Below are 22216 nucleotides of genomic sequence, written 5' to 3' on the forward strand. Positions count from 1 at the left end.
TTGACCTTTGCATTTAAAAATGTTTGTCCGGGGCATATATTCTATACTATTTCACCCTGAGTAACCTGATTTGAAGAACAAGGACATCTTGGGATGGAGGAGTGAAGTAGATCACTATAACCTCACTGTGACCTATGCTTCCTGACATAAGTGTACTGTTTGTTAAAGATAGCAATTCTTACCGGTGAGTGACTATGGATTGCATTGCAATACTTTGCCTTTTTAACAAATATTGCAAATTAGATCTTATATCTGTCATTTTGTCTTGACAAATTTTGATGCTAAAAGGGATCAGGCGATATATTGACAAAGGTGTTGAAACAGAGACGTAGATAACTTTATACGTCTCTGGTTGAAATAATAGTAAATTAGTAACAACAAAAAGGCCTACATGAAATATCTGGCAGGTTTTCTTAATTAAGATTCTATTTTTTATAACCACCATTTATTTCTTTTTCATGTCAGAATATTTGACGCACCTTTGTCCTATGGAGGGATTCTGTTCGTTTTGTAACCTTAAAGCCCTTAGCTGGGGCGCTGCAGGCGCCCGAGATCTACACTATCATCACAAAGGTTACCGAACTATGTGCGCTCGCTTATAGGCAGTGCCTATTTCATATTAGTCCCTTCCGCCGGACTGTGTATTTTTGGTAAATGGTTAGTGTCATGCAGGTGCTAATTAATCTTTATTTTTGGCGTCCATTCTTGAAACCGTATCCAGTCTTTACACACTATGGAAAACTTTCCTTCATTACCAATGTTCACTTTCATTATAATCCCTTTCTTTGGCTTTCATCTGGAACTGTTCACTGTTCTGACTTTTATAATCATGTTTGTGAGTATAAGTATAAGTTAGTTGTTCGAGAGGTGAGAAGGGAAAGGTGGGTGCGCCGAGGTTTGTGCATTGGTGAGAGTTTATCAGTAGGTAGAGGAGAATTGGGTGGATGCAGGTTGGATTCTGCCTATTTATACCCCCTTGCTATCTTAGCGACACCTAACGGTGAGTGAGGTATAATCACCGGTACGTTTTAATTGTACATCTAAAACTATCTATCTTCTGAGCGTTTGAAACACAGAAACATAACACAAATGATTAACGCCCACAGATCAACGTATCGAACCTGAATAATATGCTAAATCAGCGAAGTTAGGATGACGATATATGCACATTCATCACACAGTATAACTATCGACAGAATAACTGCGATGGTATAAGTACCAGTTAACGTTTGCAAATTAGAAGAAGACGGCGCCATCTTCTTGATATATTGTACTAGCGTCAACCATTCATCTTACCGATTCGCTCTCCTGTTCTTTTGTCGTAAAAGTGTCATAACCTTTCACTTGTGGAACAGGGGTATCCGCTGAAAATGCTGCATTTGTGATTCCATGGTCGTTTATTTTTTCCGATTGGTCGTCTTGTTTTTTAAACTGCATAGCAGTAAGTACAATGTTTCTAGGGACAGACGACATGTCTGGTGATCCTATATCCTGCACAATCACTCGTCTTCGCTTTTTAAATCAGTTTATATTCTGCAATTGTACAACGGCCTTAATGCACTTCTACTGCTCCCTGCAGTAAACAAGGAAATTCACATACAACACAGTTTACAGTGACAACTCGAAATATATATATATATATATATCACCTTTTTAAATCTTTTACAACATTTGTGATACAGGGTATTAAAACTTGTAAAGCTCTTTCTTGTTGGCCGAGATGTTAGCGCCTTTTTTGTGTCATACTTTCATAGGTTGACGCATTTTTTCAAAGGTATATAAAGTGTCGGTAATAAATCTTTATTGTATTCTAAATATAAAGGGCGAATGTGTTGACATATAATTTATTCCTTTTTCATATAATTGGTTTGGAAAAATGCATCGTATGCGCACATTCATTAGATAAAAATCAGAATATCGCATTGACTGTGGGTGAGTTAACAAGACACGTTTTTGTACGTGGTTAATTTGGATGTTAATATTCCGATGTCATATTTATGTTACGAGCTCAGAATAATTTAAGAATTAAGATAGTCGAAAGCCTTTCAAATATTTAAAAAACATTACGGAAAATCAGCGCGTTTGTTTAAACATGCAGCTTGTCATGATTATGGCGCGTACCTTCGACTCGATGATCAAACTACCTCTTGTCAAAACGCATGTTTTAAAATATAGCAAAAGTAGGTTTTTACTTTCTGTATAAATCCCTGTTGTAAATGTCTGTTGTTTTTATATCCATTACCTATATATTGCATTCTAGGTCCTAACATCAGTACCATATTGAACAGAATGATATCCTATACAATAGTCTGGAAAGTACAAGTACAGTGTAACATCCCCTCCAACCGGCGGAAATCGCATATCGCAAATAATTCGGTATTCAAGACCTGAATCCGAATATCATGATATAAAGGAAACATTCGACTGCTGACAGACAAACTGACAACACAGTGTTACCAGAGATAGACAAACTGACAATACAGTGTAACCAGAGATAGACAAACTGACAACACCGTGTTACCAGATATAGACAAACTGACAACACAGTGTTACCATAGATAGACAAACTGACAACACGGAATTACCAGAGATAGACAAAATGACAACATAGTGTTACCAGAGATAGACAAACTGACAACACAGTGTTACCAGAGATAGACAAACTGACAACACAGTGTTACCAGAGATAGACAAACTGACAACACAGTGTTACCAGAGATAGACAAACTGACAACACAGTGTTACCAGAGATAGACAAACTGACAACACAGTGTTACCAGAGATAGACAAACTGACAACACAGTGTTACCAGAGATAGACAAACTGACAACACAGTGTTACCAGAGATAGACAAACTGACAACACAGTGTTACCAGAGATAGACAAACTGACAACACAGTGTTACCAGAGATAGACAAACTGACAACACAGTGTTACCAGAGATAGACAAACTGACAACACAGTGTTACCAGAGATAGACAAACTGACAACACAGTGTTACCAGAGATAGACAAACTGACAACACAGTGTTACCAGAGATAGACAAACTGACAACACAGTGTTACCAGAGATAGACAAACTGACAACACAGTGTTACCAGAGATAGACAAACTGACAACACAGTGTTACCAGAGATAGACAAACTGACAACACAGTGTTACCAGAGATAGACAAACTGACAACACAGTGTTACCAGAGATAGACAAACTGGCAACACAGTGTTACCAGAGATAGACAAACTGACAACACAGTGTTACCAGAGGTAGTTTTACTGCAGTATAAATGTGATATTTGAAAACCAATCTAAACCAAACAACGCGTCACGTTTTGGTGAAACTAACATTTACAATGTATGAAATGTGTTGTAAGCAATAACAAGATAACATTTATTAGATCCGTAGCCACGAGTTTGTTAATATATAACATTGGTTCGTGGTACAGACGTTTATAATGCGTGTCAGTATGCAGTCAGTAGACGAGAACCTTGCGTCAACATGTATACGCTTTACAGGGTTCCCAAGGCGTTCATAGTGAGGTAGTGAAGTAATGATAATGTGCTACATAAAACTTCTTAAAAACCCACTGTCACCTTATAGAGCAGAAACCTAAACCATGAATGCAGAAGTAAGTTGCATGATATATATAACGCGCCATTATTCTGATATAGAAATCAAGATGTCCTGCTGTACGGTTGACTTAATACTGTAAACAACTGATGCTCTGCGAATATTTTTTATGTTTACTTGTGCTGAAAAGTGTGATTAAGGATCCCTGTCCCACTGCAGGAAAAGATAATGGAAATACAGTTTAGCTCCCTTTAATTTTGTGTAGGATGTAACTGTAACGAAATTATGGCAATTGTTAACAAGGTAGCTCAGTTAGCTACAAATACATTATGCTGATTGGGGGTCCCCGGTTTGTATGACGATCGGGCGTCCCCGGTTTGTATGACGATCGGGAGTCCCCGGTTTGTATGACGATCGGGCGTCCCCGGTTTGTATGACGATCGGGAGTCCCCGGTTTGTATGATGATCGGAAGTCCTCGGTTTGTTTGATGATTGGGAACCCCCGGATTGTATGCTGCTCGGGAGTCCTCCGTTTGAATGCTGATCGGGAGTCCCCGGTTTGAATGCTGATCGGGAGTCCCCGGTTTGTATGATGATCGGGAGTCCCCGGTTTGTATGATGATCGGGAGTCCTCGGTTTGAATGCTGATCGGGAGTCCCCGGTTTGTATGATGATCGTGAGTTCCCGGTTTGTATGCTGATCGGGAGTCCTCGGTTTGAATGCTGATCGGGAGTCCCCGGTTTGTTTGATGATTGGGAGTCCTCGGTTTGTATGCTGCTCGGGAGTCCCCGGTTTGAATGCTGATCGGGAGTCCCCGGTTTGTATGATGATCGGGAATCCCCGGTTTGTATGATGATCGGGAATCCTCGGTTTGAATGCTGATCGGGAGTCCTCGGGTGGAATGTTGTTCGGGAGTCCCCGGTTTGTATGCTGCTCGGGAGTCCCCGGTTTGTTTGATGATTGGGAGTCCCCGAAATTGTTTGTATGTGCAGGATGTGTGGAGGGTCAAGCTAACCAGCAAGGACATGTCTGTGTCATGCTTGGTAGTGAAGACATAGTAGATAGATATTTCGAAGAAGCACTGTCAACCGTCAACCATTTAGAAGTGGAGAAACTGTGGCGCCAATTTACTATTCAGTCCTGTATTCCTTCACACGTGTTACAACATTTAATGTAAGATGAGTGTTTCCGCTCTGAAGACTATGTGAAACAACATTTCAGTGGGAACATTCTAAAGTTTATGATGAAAATAGACATTGTCAGACTGAGACTCTTTGTTTGATATGTACACTTAAATCAACCACTAAAATGGCGAATGAAAGAACTTATATTGAGAAAATGGACTTTTTATTTAATTTTGTGTATGCTTTTTTCTTGTATCAACAATCATTTGAAAATGATGATATAAGACATTTTATAGAGGACGTGAATCGATGGAAAATTCCAAACGAAATGAGAAACGATTATATTTCAAATGTGTCTAGCTCAGAATGGAGAAGTAGGGAACTTAAAAAAAAAATGCGGCGCAGAAGAAGATTAATGAGATCATTCAATCTGTGTACCGGTTAGAAAGTCGCTTCATAAAACCATACCGACTATCGTTTTTTATTAACTTATGTGGAGACTTTTAAGACAATAGCTCGAGTATGTATTCGTTAACCCATGTATTGTTATAAAAATGTCAACTGATTGTCTGTCTTGTCTTTATTTAAGCATTGAAATGTTTTTGTATGGTATTTATGATCTATGTTCTTTTTTAACTTATAATTTATATTTAAAATTAAAAATGCCCGCCTTATCGACAGTCCACACAATTTCGTTTAATAATTTGAACAGCGTATTGTCGCGTGCTGATTGGCAAACAAAGTAGTACTTTGAAATTTTAACAAACACTTCAATTTTATTCCACAATTACGTATCAATACAATTGCGTATGATATGTCTCTAGGGTGATTTAAGTTTATCAATAGAACTCTGAGCTGAAAGTTAGATTTGAAATTGTTTCGATTTTTACCCGGAACAAATTTTGCGCATGGACAAATACAGTGAACACCGTAAATCCGACCTTGCCCTCCACGAGGGAGTACTTTGGAAGTTAATTCGAACTATCCAGGCGTGAATTTATTTGTTGATTGTATGGGAACCTGACAACAGTGGGTAGATTCGATAACAGCGTCTTTATTTGACATGTCATCAGAAACTGAGGAACCATGAATGCGATATTCTGATAAATTGCATGAGCGTTAAAATTGTTTCCATTGCCGACATTGGTGATTCAACCGATGTGCATTTTGTACGATATTGCAGACCTTGGTCTTGTTTTCGCTGTAATAAAAGTGTTTTTTATTTTATTTTTTATTTTGCACATAGATTTACAATGACATTGTCAAATCTCACAATGCCCAGCGATATTTCAGCAGCCGTCATGTATTTATATTGGATGTTGTAGTTCCGGTCAGTGTTGTATTAATACGCTAAGAATTGTGTCTCGGGATGCATGGTAATTAAAGTCCCATCAACGACACAGCTTTCAAAGAGGCTATATAGTGACAACGCCATGCAAATGTAAATATTATATTGTAACCGTGAACATTTCGTCAGTATGTATATTTAAATAATTAAATTGTGTGTAAACGAACATGCTTTTTATCATTAGTTTTATCTTTTAACAGATGCATATGACCGCTGAATGCGACATATGTAGATCAGGTGAGAGATAAAATTTCCAAATATGTGAGTTCAATCAACACCATAGCCAAAGGCTAGGACTAGTAGATACAACAATGTCTATGAGGCTATACATATTATGCCCAATTAAAAAACTTTTCTTATCAACAATATATACACAACATTATATTAAACATTAATGAAAACAAGTTAAGTTTATCATAATTTTTTTTTATTTTTATTTTTATTTTTTTAAATTGACAAAAAGTAGGTTTAGGATTTTTTTTTTTAAGGTAGTTAATAATGTAAAATTTAGTTTTCTTACTTTTAAAAGTTCATACGATATAATGTCACAAAAATATTTAACTCTTTAGAATCCAGTTTGTATAACTTCAATATGTGGAAACATTTTTAACATAGCACAAATTAGAGTTTATTCAAAGAAGTACAACAAACACTAAGAACAGTTTAAATAATTCAGCTAAAAGACTTTTCGTAACATAGTTTTATTCAAACTAAATCCTTTTGAGGTACTTTGTTTTTTTCTATAAGATATGTTACTACATAAAAATGTTAATTCTAATAAAACTCAACAAATATGGGGTATATTGTTCAAAACAGCATCAAAGCATCATTCAAATTTTATAACTACATAAATTAATATCAAAATATATTCGGCTCAAGTATCACAATTTATGTAAAATATATAAGATTAATATTTGATGAACAGTAATAGGATTTCATAATCAGCACACACAACACTTTGTATAGCAGATGGTTCACATTTAGTTAACCTAAAGCAATTTTTAAAAATAATCATCCTACTAACTAGAAGTTATTCAACATCACACTCATAATCTATACATTTGAAGTTGATAACCTGTGGCATTTTGAAAGTTTACCTCACTAGAAATTCTGCAACTTTACACTCGATTTGAAGTTGCTAGCCTTAAGCGTTTTAAAACTTGATCTCACTAAAAGTTATGCAACTTAACACTCAGAACCTATATGATTTAACCGATCAATTTATTGAAACACTTAATTCTTTAACCACTGAACAGGAATCATTCACTAAACACTAAACAGGAATCATGATATCTGAAGCTGCTCTCTGTTTTATTTCAATTCTGATGATCTGTATATGGAAATGTTTGAGGAAAATGGAACCTCATACTACACCTGTTCCAATAAAGCATCAATTTAATCTAAAGAAAACAGAAATCATGCATATTCAAGTTTCCTCCTTTCAGTACATTGTAAGCATAATTAAATTCTTAAAATCTCAATTATTTCCACATCCTAAAATCAGATGGCAAGAGTATAAAAAATAACAAGAGATTAAAAAAAAACCACGCTGTTTCTCTCGGAAAGATTACAGTGTGTTTGCACTTTGATACACAGAGATTGACATGTCAGATATTACAACAGATTGTATCCGCCTTACTTCATATCAGATTCGAGCAGATTATTAGTCAATGCTTAAATGTGAGGACCGTATAAAAAACCTTTAAGGATTGGCCATAACAAGTGCATCAGACTCAAAACCAGCTTGCTCTTAACAGGTTGTTCTATTCAGGACAATGTGATAAAGTCACCTTTTTCATATGCGGAGTACATTTAAGCTCATGAACAGCCTACGATTGTGTAGAAATCGAACATAAAAGGTGGTCGAAAGATTGCGTATACTAACAAATGATGATACCGTAGAGTTTATGCAGATTCATTTTTGAATAACCTCATACCATATTAAGAACATTTTAAGGACATGGGAGTATGCCTTCCGCGATTTTTAAGGTAATCATTGTGCTTGTTTCTGTATAGATATTACAAGGTACACCATTGCGATAATGAGAAGCTGATCAAGAGAGGTTGGTCGTACGACTGGCATGAAATAAAAACACGAACACATAATCGAATTAGTGGGAACATTAAAATATCTTTGGAAAGAAAAACAATTATCCTATGACGATTCTCTGCTTGATTTGTTTATCATGTTTAAAGAGCACATAGGCGTTGATATTTCTGGATATTTCACGATGAAAAATAATTTCGAGGAGAAAGCCTATGTTTTGCAATACAATTTTTTTACAATTCAAAAGTCCAAACACACATCATTTTAAGTTAAAATTTTAACGTTGAGGGATAACACCAGATTGGAAGGAAATGTCTTTATTTAACAATATGTGTCCTTTCATACTAACAGTAGGTGATGTAAAGATAGCGATGACTTACAATGAACTCGTAATGTATCATAGGTGTCTGAACACCCTTAACAAAGAGTCGACAATGGGTGTATATATATGGAGACTACACAAATGGCTCAAGGGACTATTAATCGCATAGTCAACGAAAAAGTCCCTCTGACAAGCATACCACAGTAGATTGTTGTCTAGGTATTAAGCAACTCTTTCCATCAAGAAGAATGGAATGATATGTAAGAATGGGAGGAGTGATAAAACGAAATTGGAAGGAATAGTTTTACATAGAAATGTATTACCTTCTTTGGTATATATAGTCTTTTAACAATGTCAGGTAATTAAGTTACCTGATCCTATACACATCAGCCGACATACACCCACAGGTCACTACACAAGTCAATCCCCCATCAATTCAAACAACAAGATTGGTACATTGTATATACATCAAACCTAGGATTTCCATCCCTACCTACAGTACTGATACATTATCAGTTCCTTAGAAGAGTCTACATTTAAACCTTCTCAGTCTGTCTGAGACAATTTCTCTTGATTGGAACAATTTCTTTTTTGATTTCATATAATATATAGACTTCAAGAGACTCAGTTCAGTTGACTTTTTTTATAGAAGGGAACCTACAACATTTATCTGATTTCAAGATGCCTTAAATGATCTAACTCAAACAATAGCTTTGCATACAATGTAGGTCAAGTGGAATAGTTGCCAGTCTTGTACTGACTGTATTGCAAGAACAAAAGGTCTAAACAATATTAGCAAACATGTAAGGAACTTTATAATCATCAAATAAAAACACAGTATTTGTAAAACAATTCCAATCAAGAAACGTTACGAAAACAGGTTTTTACATAGTATGTGATAGTTTGCTTGATTATTTATAAAGATTTACAAGAACAAAACTCTTTTCAAGTTACATTTGTAACAGGTATGAGTTCAATTAAAATATTTTGTTAACGAAATTGACACAAAAGTATGATGACAGACATTTTATAACATATTTTTATTCAAAAATATACCTACTTTCAAATAAAACCTCTCACAGATGTGAAAAAGTTTAAAATTCTCAGCATTTGTAGAACCATTTTAATCAGAAAACGTCATGAAAACAGGTTTTAACATAGTATGTGACAGTTTGTTTTAGTATTTATAAAGATTTTCAACAACGAAAGTCAAATAAAACCTTTGACAGACATAGTTAACAGAATTTGTAAAACCATTTCAATCAAGAAACGTTACGAAAACAGGTTTTTACATAGTATGTGATAGTTTGCTTGATTATTTATAAAGATTTACAAGAACAAAACTCTTTTCAAGTTACATTTGTAACAGGTATGAGTTAAATTAAAGTATTTTGTTTAAGATGATGACGCAAAATTATCTTGACAAACAACTTTTCATAAGATATGTGATACGAGTGAACACCAACAAATGTAGGATACAAGATACATCAAAGTCGATTTGACTTTTGTCATATTCCCATCTCTACCAACAACACTGATAACTTCTAAGTTTACAAACAAACTCTGTTCACATGTAAGAATAAAAATGGAAACAGCATATACCATTTATTTAACGAGTGTTAGAATCAAACAATTGAAAAATAGTTTCAAAAGAAAGTAATACTTTGTTCTTTGTTTCTTCTTGGAGCAGTGCAGATACAACAGTGAAGTAGGTAAATTTGGCTACTAATACGAATGAGATAGAATACATATGTAAATAGATGAATACACTTTTCTGCATTTAGATATCTATAGAAGCAAATAAAAGATTCCTATTTGAATCAATATGTGTTAATAAAATCAAATACTCTTTAAAAAGGGGGGAAAATAAAAAAAAACTAGCATGTTTTATTTTGATACGTTTCAAAAGTATAATTGCTTTCGGCTCATTTTATATCGAATTCGGATAATTGTTTACTTGATATGGTTACTTTTATGACGTTAGTACTAAACGTGTATATTAGTGTAAAATGCAAATGATTGTCGGTTGCAGATCTTTTGGATTTTTTTGTTTTTAATTGTAAAATGTTATTTAGAGTTCGATGCTGGTGATAAAATACCTAATGAGACAGAAAGGAATCTGATGCCGTAGAGATAGTTAAACATTAAAACTGAGAACAAGTTACTTACTCGTCCATTGCATTTGAGTTGACAGAATGGAGCACTCATTAGTCTACAGGCGGATATATTTTCTGAAAGAACTCGGAAATACCAGAGTACGATAAAGAAAACCCATGATACGAAGTATAAACGTTGATCAGATGGAAGCTCTCGAGAAAATTGTAAAATTCATGCTGAATGGCTCGCTCAACATCTTACAACATGATTATGAGACATTTAGAAGACACATGACTACTATGCTAAGACAAGTCATTTCTCCGGCTATATCTTTAACAAGAATACGAAATAGTCTTTTGAGGCATCATAGTTTACTGCCTAGATTATTAAGGGAGTATTATCTCAATCAAACGATTATTCTTGAAATTCAAAACGCAGACGAATAGATTCGTATATAGCATTTACATTCTATCTTCGAGTCAATACCACACCGAATGATCTTGTCGAGGATGAAGAATAATCAGAAATTGTTTCTGAAGTTGAACTAACAGAATATTGTTTGGAAAACGATAAAGACTACGAATCGACAGGAGACTCGGAGGAGGATGAAAACGATGACGTGTCAATATCATTTATTCGACGTTTTTGAAATAAAAAGAAGATAATCTTGGTGGGTTTTTTTTCATTACAAACGCTCACTTATTATCATCTTTTTATAAGGATAATCATCAAAAATAAATTTCTATACGGAATGTTGGTAACAAAAACAGTAGAACGATGGTAAGATAGGTTTGGAAAACGTCCATTTTTTTCTTTCTATAAGTTCGCAGTCACACAAATAGTCAACTGATGCACTTCTCCACAATGTCATGAGGTGTCTATTTCTGCGGATTTTAACAACGCATGCTCCATGTCAACATATATACCTATAGTATTTAGCAGAAAGACAGTTTACTACATAAAGGCTACGATATCAATCTATATACATGGTACTTTACATCTACTACCATTTGTATACGACTGGGTATACTGTTTAGTATACGAACATGCTCTAACTGAATATAGACTTCGAATACTTACGTAAGTACCATGCATCTTCCTTCTCTGAAACAACCTGGATTCATAGATTCCAATTCCTGTCTCAGAGTTTGGAATCTCTAGTCAACAATTTAGCTCAATAGGAATTAGTGTTATTTATGCATTTGGCCAGTTAATCTTATACAGAGCATGCACGCCTTGTTTTGAGAAAACGAGTCTACCGTTATGCGTACGGGAATAGCATTTACGATGAAACGACACTACCTCCAAAGTCAGCTTTTTGTAGTCAATTAAGCAAATCAAATCATACATTACAAATACAGATCTATAAACGAATCTATAAACCGTAACCTTCCAAAAACTAAAAGAAGTATATTTTCAGTGTTATTGGAAATGTGTTTGATATCAAGGTCTTCAAATAAACTCATACTTTCACAAAGTATGGTTCTATCGAAACCGTTAAGGTTATGAAACATGGAGGGATTGTGGCGGGAAAAATTGAGACTACAGTCCTGACAGCTAGCTCCTCTACAATGGTCTCTGACTTTGACTACGTTTTCTGTAAAATATTGACAGAAAATGTGTCATTTTGAGCTATATTGAAACTCTCGCATCAAGACACGCTGCAATACCAATATTCAGAATAGCCTTACAAATCTTTTATTTATTAAAATAACAAACATTTAACAGTCATGTCTATTTCTCATATCGTTATGTCTGTCATCACCTGTCAATTGAAACTTGTTTAAACCCCGACGTTCGTCACACCATAGATAATGATAAATAAGGTTAGGGGTTCAGAGTACATGTGTATTTAACTAGTACATAATCATTTAGATACATTTTATTACATTTGTATATATATGGTCTGTTATATTAGACAAACAATGTCCACTCCATCTCCTCTTCGGTTTCACACCGAATAATCGGAATGGGACGTCTTTACGGGTAGGTCCGCATACCCTCCAATGTTATCGCGTCGAAATATTCACGTTTACAATATAATAAAGACAAGACAGACATAAATTAATAAAAACTGATAGTCGTTCTGGTTTTATGAAGCGACTTTCTAATCGGTGCATAGATTGAATGATCTCATTAATCTTCTTCTGCGCCGCATTTTTGTAGTTCCCTACTTCTCCATTCTGAGCTAGACACATTAGAAATATAATCGTTTCTCATTTCGTTTGAAATTTTCCATCGATTCACGTCCTCTATAAAATGTCTTATAACATCATTTTCAAATGATTGTTGATACAAGTAAAAAGCATACACAAAATTAAATTAAGAGTCCATTTTCTCGATATAAGTTCTTTCATTCGCCATTATTTTAGTGGTTGATTTAAGTGTACATATCAAACAAAGAGTCTCAGTCTGACAATGTCTATTTTCTTCAGGAACTTTAGAATGTTCCCACTGAAATGTTGTTTCACATAGTCCTCAGAGCGGAAACACTCATCTTCCATTAAATGTTGTAACACGTGTGAAGGAATACAGGACTGAATAGTAAATTGGCGCCACAGTTTCTCCACTTCTAAATGGTTGACGGTTGACAGTGCTTCTTCGAAATATCTATCTACTATGTCTTCACTATCAAGCATGACACAGGCATGCCCTTGCTGGTTAGCTTGACCCTCCACACATTGGACATACAAACAATTTCGATATGACGTCTTTTACGCTCAGCATAATAAGTTTTTCACAATCCTCTTATAAGCGTTTTCCTCGATACATTTCGCATATAGGAATAAGGTCTCTCCTCAAATATTTCTAACAGCACGATACTGTGTAACCTTAGACGTATAGGGGTATGACCATTTGTAAATACACACAATCTGTCGACCAATTTTTATCCTCGATTTCGACGGAATCTTAGGATGTCCAGGGGCTTAAATGTACTCCACACATGAAACAGGTGACTTTATCGCTATGTCTTGCATAAAAAAATCCGTAACGGGTGAGATCGTTTGGAGTCTGATGTATTTATGGTGTCTTCCCATTTATCCAACATCTGAAAAAAGCTAATCCCATTCATCCAACTTTATGTTTTATGGCCTGTGGTTATGTTGGTTTAGTAGTATATTTCAATCATTGAGTGAGATAACAAACACAAATTGTTCCATGGATAAAATTAATGAAATTTTAATATATTTTGAAAGGTAAAATATGTATAAATGGATAAATTTGGGAAATTTTAATATGTTTTGAAAGGGGAAAAGCGTCAATCAAAGGTTGTCTATTCCACTACTGCAAACACATATGGAGAAAGGTACAGAAACTTGGACTAGCAGACCAGTACACCAACGAACACTTACTCAACCTACATATAAGACGAGCTTCAGCATTACCACTAGTCCCCATCAACCAAATAGATGATGTATGGTTACACGCAATTGAAGACTACGAGACCGATGACGCAAAGATCACCAAGTTCAACGACTATTTTACTGAGCAATGGATCGGGATGGAGACAGCAAAATGGAACCACTACTCAACAGTTAGACCCAGAACAACAAACCACTTAGAAGGATGGCACCACAAACTCAACAACCAACTTCACAGAGCTCACCCAAACCTCTACGTCATCATCGAAAAACTCCAGCACACTCATGAAATACAGAATCCTAGACTCCAGACTTCAGCGACAGAAACAACGACTCAACCAAGGGGAAGTCGAAATCTACCAGTATACAGACACAGTCTCACGCCTGCTGAAACTTCAATGAACTGATATGACTCTATAATATTCGATTGATATAGTGCTTTGCTTAATTCAAAGATTTTAAATGTGAAATTTACGATACATTGTAACTTTTCTATCATGTAAAATTATTCATATTGCTATCATCTTATTTCTAGTGCTTTATATCAATTTATGAAATAAATATTATTTTGTATTATTTTGTATATTTAATACTTAATATGTCTGTTAATAATATATATGTCTGATATTATTTGAATAAATATATTGAAAAAAGAAATTAGTCTTATTGCGAAAGCATATATCATAACTACAGAATCAATAATTCAATAAAAAAAAACACAAATAAAAAAATGAAGCATTTGAATCAACTTAATATAAATAACTTTTAATATCAGTTTAGTTCTTTATTACCTTGAACCTTACGGCTCATCAGTTCAAAATAAACATATATACAAGGATAAACAATACAATCACTCACACCCATATACACATCCACAAATACACCCACACCCACACATACACACACACATATCCATTGGTATAGTGTAGAGAGACATCCCTCTTTATATAGGTACATAGTCTTTTCTTTTCTTATTACTCAGTTTAATATATTTGGCTAAATTTTTTAACTGTTTTTTTGTTCCCTGTTTCCATAAGTTGGATAAATTTATACATGCTAGGTCTTTCATAGTAATATTTTTTAATAAAACGCTTTCTTAAATCTAAAAACATTCAATTTTAATATAAAATGAAATTCATCTTCGATATCCCCACTTTTGCAGTATGCACATGTTCTTTCAATCCTATCTACATTGTTATACTTACCAATTTCAATATTGAATTTGTGAGATGACAGTCTAATTTTTGTAATTTCTTTCAGATTTGTATTTCCTATGGGTTTTGTTAAATATGGATGTAAACAGAAATTTTCGCCAATAAACTTGTACAGTGAACACTTAGAAGATGAATCAATTTTTTCTTTACATTCTTGCTTAAATATATCACACATTCTGCTTTTAATAATATTCATAATGTAATCGGATGTATAGGTATCTCCATATTGCCATATGTACCCTACTCCCATTCTAAATAGTTCGTTTCTTACTCCATTCATCCATTCACTACCATTTTCTAACATTTCTTAATAACATGCATGTAAAATACAATTGTCAGTTTATTTTAATTTTAACCAGTATTTAAAAATTCTAAATTTCCTAATGATTTCCAAAGGCAATCTTCCTAATTCCTAATAAGATTTCTTAACCCCTAATAATATTTTACAATTACTTAAATGTATTTTCTCTATATCTGGTGCTTTATGAAAGCCCCAAACTTCCGCTCCATAATTAAAAATACTACAGACATATGTATCGAAAACATGAAGCTGAGTTTCAACGTTAAAATATTTTTTCTTAGACACTTTTGATACTGAAAACTATGCTTTTCTTCCTTGTTCAGCGATTTTTTTTGAGTTTTTTTGAATTTACCATTAAAATTCATTAATATACCCAGGTAATTAAATTCATCTACAATACCTAATACACCTCCATCAAAGTACCACTTATCTTGGTTTTAGAAGTATTAACCGTAAGATTCCATTTATTTGTATAAAGTAATAATGTATCTAACATTTTCTGCAATCCCTCAGAAGTTTTGGCCAATAACACCATATCGTCTGCATACATCATTAAAAATATATTAATAGTTTGGAGCTCTATAGAAGGACACCCTTCTGTTAAAAAATTCATTTCGCAATCATTGACATACAAAGAGAACGATAGCGGAGACATAATTTCCCCTTAAAATAATCCATTTTTACATTGAAAAAATTCTGACATGTTTTTGTTATACTTTACACAACATTTTACACCTCTGTACAAAGAACGTATAATATTCAACATCTTTCCTTCTATACCTTCTTTGATAAGTTTGTACCACAGATTCTGTCTATTAACGAAGTCAAAAGCTTTTTGTAATCAATGAAACAGCAATACAGTCTAGTTCTATTTTTCAGGGTTTTACTTATTAATGTGTGTAATACGAATATAGCGTCAATAGTTGATAAATTCTTCTTAAAACCAAACTGGGCATCACTTAATTAAGAATAGTCACTATCGAAATTAGCAAGACGCTCATTAAGAATTGATGTAAAAAAAATCCCTAAACAACTTACTAAAGTAATTCCTCTGTAATTATTGGTATCGTTCTTGTCTCCTTTCTTAGAAATAGGAATTATATTACCAATCGTCCATGATCCAGGATAAAAACCAGATTTAAAGACATTGTTAAACAGTACCACAAGACATGGCATAAGTACATCTTTACCCTTAATAAAATACTCATTAATCAGTAGATCTGGACCACACGCCTTATAGTTACTCAATTTATTGATAGCTTTGAGCACTTCACTATCAGATATCTGATCATCTAATTCTTGAAACATATTATTTGGTATATTAACATCATAATTATTTATAAACTCATTAACCATTTCATTCTCAACAGGTTCCGTTGAAGACAATTCGCTAAAATACTTTAAAAAATCTTGTTCACTAAGATCCCCCTTATGGTTACTTTTTCTTATATATAGATACACATATCCAAAAGGTTTTAATTTCTGTTTCATATTTTTAACCCAACTCTTAACCCAAGCTCCAATTAGTGTTTGTTGTTTTAACAATATACCCTATTCCTACTGATCCAACCCAAATTTTTTACCTGTAGTACCTATTTTTCAAACAGTTGGATAAATGGGAATGAACCGTATATGTTGGGGCCAGTTTTGGAACGTTTATAATCGATCCTCACATTTCATCATAGACTGATGTACTGGTCGTATGTGATATGAAGTATGACGGATACAATATGTTGTAATATCTGTCAATGTATAACATTGCATATACACTGTAAAATTTCCGATAGAAACATCATCTTTTTAAAATAGTCTCCTGTTATTTGTATACTCTTCCCGTCTTCTTTTAAACAGATCTTTAGCTCACCTTTGACATTTTTCACGATGATTTCTTGTGTAATTCCGAGACGACAGTCTACTTTACTGTGTGATATACTTGTCAGTGTGAGGTCATCCGTGACTATCCTATTGATGATCTCTTGAGCCAGTAGTGGTGTCTTCATATTTCTGCCTGGTATATATACACAATGTCGCCCTCACCGTGGACATGTTCGGTCTTGTAAAAAGAGGAGGTATAACCTGTTGTGACTTGTATATTTTAAGAACGGACTGTTGTAGCTATAAATGAACTTTTAACCTGAAACGTGTGTGGTCTTTCCAAGATCCTCCCTATGCATACCAAGCATACCCTCCACACGTGGGCGATCTTCCCAAGGTTACCCCTAGGATGTACATTCCATCTGTGCCCCCCCCCCCCCCTGGCTATACATTCCAATGACGTCACGGTGTTACCGGGGTCAGATCATTCATGACGTCACGGATCCTCCCATTGGATCTGGGAGGATCTGACATCGGTAATATCCCCCTACTTGGTGTTTTATTAGTATGCATTTTAAACAAGAGTGGAAGCGTTCTTCTTTTTCTTCTAGCAGACAATGTTTCTAAACCTGTTTCAAAATTTAAAGAATATTTTATGCTAGCATAATTATGATGGGAGACCTGATATAATTCGAGCGGCTTCACGTTGGGCTTTTTCTAACTTTTCTGATTCGAAACGAGAGCATACATCACACAATTCGTATGCATATTCTAAAAAAGGTAAAATAAAGGTTCGGTATATTCTTAATAGAGTATCTCGTTTTAATAGAAATTTTAATTTTCTTAAGACATAACTGAAGAATACACTGCTTTTACATGGTCCCCTCATTTGACACTGGAGTTGAGAGTAACACCTAAATGCTTATGACTATATGTAAAGTCTAACATGTTCCCGTCAAATTCTAATTCTAATGATTCATCTATGTCATTTTTATTGGAGATAAAAAGTCCGTCACTTTTGTCCGGATTTGACGTTACCAGCCAGGTTTTAGCCCACGAGTTTAAGGATTCAATGTCTTTATTTAGGAAAGTTTGAATTTCAAGACAGGAAGAGGAAGAGCATTGAAGTGAGGTGTCATCTACGAAAAGACAGATGCTGAGTCAAAGACATCGGCTATATGGTAGATATCCAAAAAAAAAAAAAAAATAGAGGACCGAAGATAGATCCTTGGGGCACCCCTGCATCAATAGAACCTAATTTCGAGAACGACTCATTAACACATACTTTTTGCTGCCTTTGTTGTAAGTAATCTTTTAACCAGACCACGAAATTAGATTAGATTATGCTATCTAAGTCCCTGACCAAAGGCTTTTGAGATATCACAAACGACAATACATATGCATGTTTGTTTTCTTCAAGTGATAAACATATGATATGATACATTTCAATTAATTGGTATACTGTTGAATGTCCTGGCAGAAAACCAGATTGATATTAATAAAACAACGAATTTTCCAAAAAAATGTTATAGATATGTTTAAATATAACACTTTCAAAAACCTTACTAATATGACAAGCGAGAAATTGGTCGGTAATTTGAAGGAGACTGTCTATCACCTCTTTTTAATAATGGCATAACTTTTGCAAGTTTCCACAATTTAGGATAAACACCAGCAGACAGTGAAAGATTAAATATTAACTCAAGAGGTTTACAAATAGTATGGCAAACATTTTTTTAACATGTGATGAATTATTTCGTCATGGCCCGAGGCTTTGTCGAGTTTCGGTATTTTTTAATATATAATTGAATCAAAATTTTTATTGGTTTTCGGCATATTATCCGGAACCTGAACATTACGCTTGTCCCTTTAATAAGTTCGATTTACCTTCATCACTACTAATTATATGCTCAGGTACTGAGAGTTGGTATAGTCTGGGATGTACCACTAGATTGCATCAATCGTTTAATCAATCTCCAATACGCTTTAGGATCAGACGAAAAATAATCATCAATGATGCCATGGATATTTTATTACGCTTTCAGTATTTAATCTAAACATTAGTAGAATTATCAATATAATCTGTTTAAAGTAAACCGCTTAGCAGACTTTGAATATCCTGGCGACGAAGCAATTTGGATACAAGTCACATTACAGCATACCAGTTTTATTATCTGTACCATAAACAGACCCGAAACATTCAGTCTTACCGTTCTGGGAAAACTTGTGAGCGTATATAGATAATGTTTATTTTGAATTTAATTTGTTTTAAAATAGAGTAGACGAAAAACTTTTTGTTTAAATATATAAAGCTTTTTTGTGTTTGAACTTCTGGGCTCTGGATGAACACACGTAATACCGCGCGTTATACTAATGTATTATGGACTTGGTTTATAATGACATATAGCTACTGTATAGAATGAAGTGTTACGAAATGTCAACAAGTTGGTAGACTTGAAATAATGAAAGGAAAGGGGCATAACGTACTGGTAATTGCGCTACCTAACGACCAATAGTCGGAGGGGGGAAACATAAAATGTGTCATTAATGAACTACAATAAGAGTAAATCACTAGCTGTTTTTCTCTTCTCCTAATAATCTGTTTTTAATATTGTTTTACTTATGGCCTGTGTTGACGTTTCTTATTTTAGCTAGGTTTCTTCCTAACCCGCTATGAAAATATACAAAGTCAACAATGTCGTCCTATTTACTTGTTCCCAATATGCCTTCGGAGCAGAAGTAGTAAAGCCTTTTACTATCATTATAAACTCAATAGATAAACGTGGACGTTATTGTTTGAGTTTATACATGTACTACATACAGCAATTTGATGGCAGGTGGGACCGTAAAAAAGCTGTTGGATATATTTAATTCTACATTAACCCAAAATATTTATGGACGTGTTCTGAAATTTGCAAATATTTGCATAGTTTTAAAGTTAATTTGTATCACGTAGTATGCGAGTCTGTGACCTCGCATCAATACGAACAATGTGTGTGCAAGTCACCTAGAGCACGGTACTCGAGGTGACGTGCACACCTTGTTCGTATTGATGTGAGGTCACAGACTAACTGAATCTAAACGCATTATGTTGCAACAATAACATCTTCATCAGTGCTGTTCGTTTTGCCCAAAAATGTGTTAATCTTAAATCGTTCTTACTCATATAAATCACAGATCTCTACTCTCATATATCACTGTGTCATGGTTCGGCAGTCTTAACGTTTGTATGACATGAGTAATGCTGTCAAGGTTTAATGAAATCGTAAGTTTACCTTTATGTGTCCCAGGTCATTGTCGGTGTCGTTGTTTATCTCTGTAAAAGAGAAGTGTTTCTCTGGTTTTTCATCTTCTATCCTTGTAAAAGCAGGATTTGCATTGCTCTGGTTATGTTTCCTTTCGCATTGGTCATCGGAGTATGTTTGATGTACGGCAGTAAGGGTGACTCCACAAGAAGCAGACGACATATTGTCAGCTGGTAACAAGATGTGTATGAACTTATTTATCAAAATAGACGGTAATGTTGTGCTGAGGGCATGAGGACTCTGGATAAATACTTGTGTAAACAGAAATCTGTCTGTGTATGAATTTTAAAAGTCGTTAACATTAGATAAGCGCCTCAAAATAAGATGCAGGAAACCCTTTTATAATTGAAAGTCGATATAAAACAGCTTAATACATTTTAAACGGCAACTAAACGGTACATGAATAATTTGTTTTTAAATGACCTTAAAGCGACGAGAATTGATTATACAACTGTCGTAATAATTTGAAGAAATGAAGAAACATATACTCAGAACTCACAAATGTTTAACTGAGCTAGGCCCGCCTGTCATGAACATCTGCAGATCATTTCGTTTAATGTTATTTCAAGGATATATTTTCTTTTTTTCTTTAATTGGCATTTGTTTTATAGAAACTTCGCTTCAAGTTAATGATTTGACAGGCAAAATTTTGATGATGTCAATTCAGGTCAAATTCAGGTCAACTTCGGGCCTGTGAAGGTGTTTTGCATAGCATGGTAAGTGCATGGCCGTACTAGCGGGAAAAAAGAAACTGTGCATGCCTAAAATGTGTAATAAAAATGAATGTGTATGACGTAGAACAACAAGGTTTTCAGGGACAATTTATTTGTTATTTATTAACAGTTGCATTCCATTTTCCACGTTATGGAATCAATAAGTTCCGCTCAGGAGTGACGTAAACACAGCAGGGGTCAATACTGAGTTCACAAAGTTAATACCTCGTATGTCCACCGTTTGCCTGAATGCAAGCCTGGCAACGTCGACGTATGGAGCCTATCAGACGGTTTAAGAATGCTTGTGGGATGGCATTCCAGATATGTACCAACGCTGTAGGCAAATCAGCCAACGTCACCGGTTGAACCTAATCCCGTAATCTGCGCTTCATTTCATCCCAGACGTGTTCAATGGGCAACAGATCGGGGGATACAGCAGGCCATGGCAACACGTCAACGTTCTGCTGGGCCAGAAAGTCCATAGCGACAAGAGCTGTGTGTGGCCTGGCGTTGTCCTGCTGTATCGTAATGTGACGTTGCTGCCCTTGCACGAATGGAACGACGTGGGTCCGGAAGATCTCGTCATGGTGACGTAGCACGTTCAAATTCCCGTTAACAACCACCAGAGGCGTTCTCCCGTTGGCTGTGATGCCGCCCCAAATCATAACGCTGCCTCCGCCGAAAGAACCTCGTTGTACCACAAACGCGTCACGGAAACGTTCTCCAACGCGACGATACACTCTGGAACGGCCGTCACTACTATCCAGGTGGACTCTCGACTCGTCCGTAAACAAATTGCCTGCCCAATCCCGTCGAGTAAATCGCAGATGCCTTCTGCACAAGTCCAGACGTGCTACACGATGACGTGGCAGAAGAACTGAGCGGATTGCAGGACGTCGCGGACGGATAGCTCGTTCACGCAATCGGTTCCGTACAGTTCTCGGCCTTATTGGTAGCAACCCAGGGATTGTCCATGCAGTCAAACTTGCCGTTTGGAATCGA

The 22216-nt window shown here is 35.1% G+C and overlaps 1 protein-coding gene across 2 annotated transcripts in view; it reads right to left on the reverse strand.

The window, feature by feature from the left end:
- The window catches only part of LOC110462498 (solute carrier family 23 member 1-like), a 47489-nt gene extending 26762 nt beyond the window's left edge, over positions 1 to 20727 (reverse strand). Inside the window, exon 1 of one of the 2 annotated variants that reach the window (XM_021516463.1) lies at positions 20472 to 20727. In XM_021516463.1, the coding sequence (XP_021372138.1) occupies positions 20472 to 20663 (192 nt within the window). In that variant the 5' untranslated portion in view covers positions 20664 to 20727. Of the gene's footprint in view, positions 1 to 1296; positions 1540 to 20471 lie in introns of those variants that run through there. The other variant, XM_021516464.1, reaches the window with a different exon arrangement.
- Positions 20728 to 22216: the final 1489 nt, after the last annotated feature.

Source organism: Mizuhopecten yessoensis, unplaced genomic scaffold (genome assembly GCF_002113885.1).
Source record: "Mizuhopecten yessoensis strain PY_sf001 unplaced genomic scaffold, ASM211388v2 scaffold10797, whole genome shotgun sequence".
NCBI classification, from domain to species: domain Eukaryota; kingdom Metazoa; phylum Mollusca; class Bivalvia; order Pectinida; family Pectinidae; genus Mizuhopecten; species Mizuhopecten yessoensis.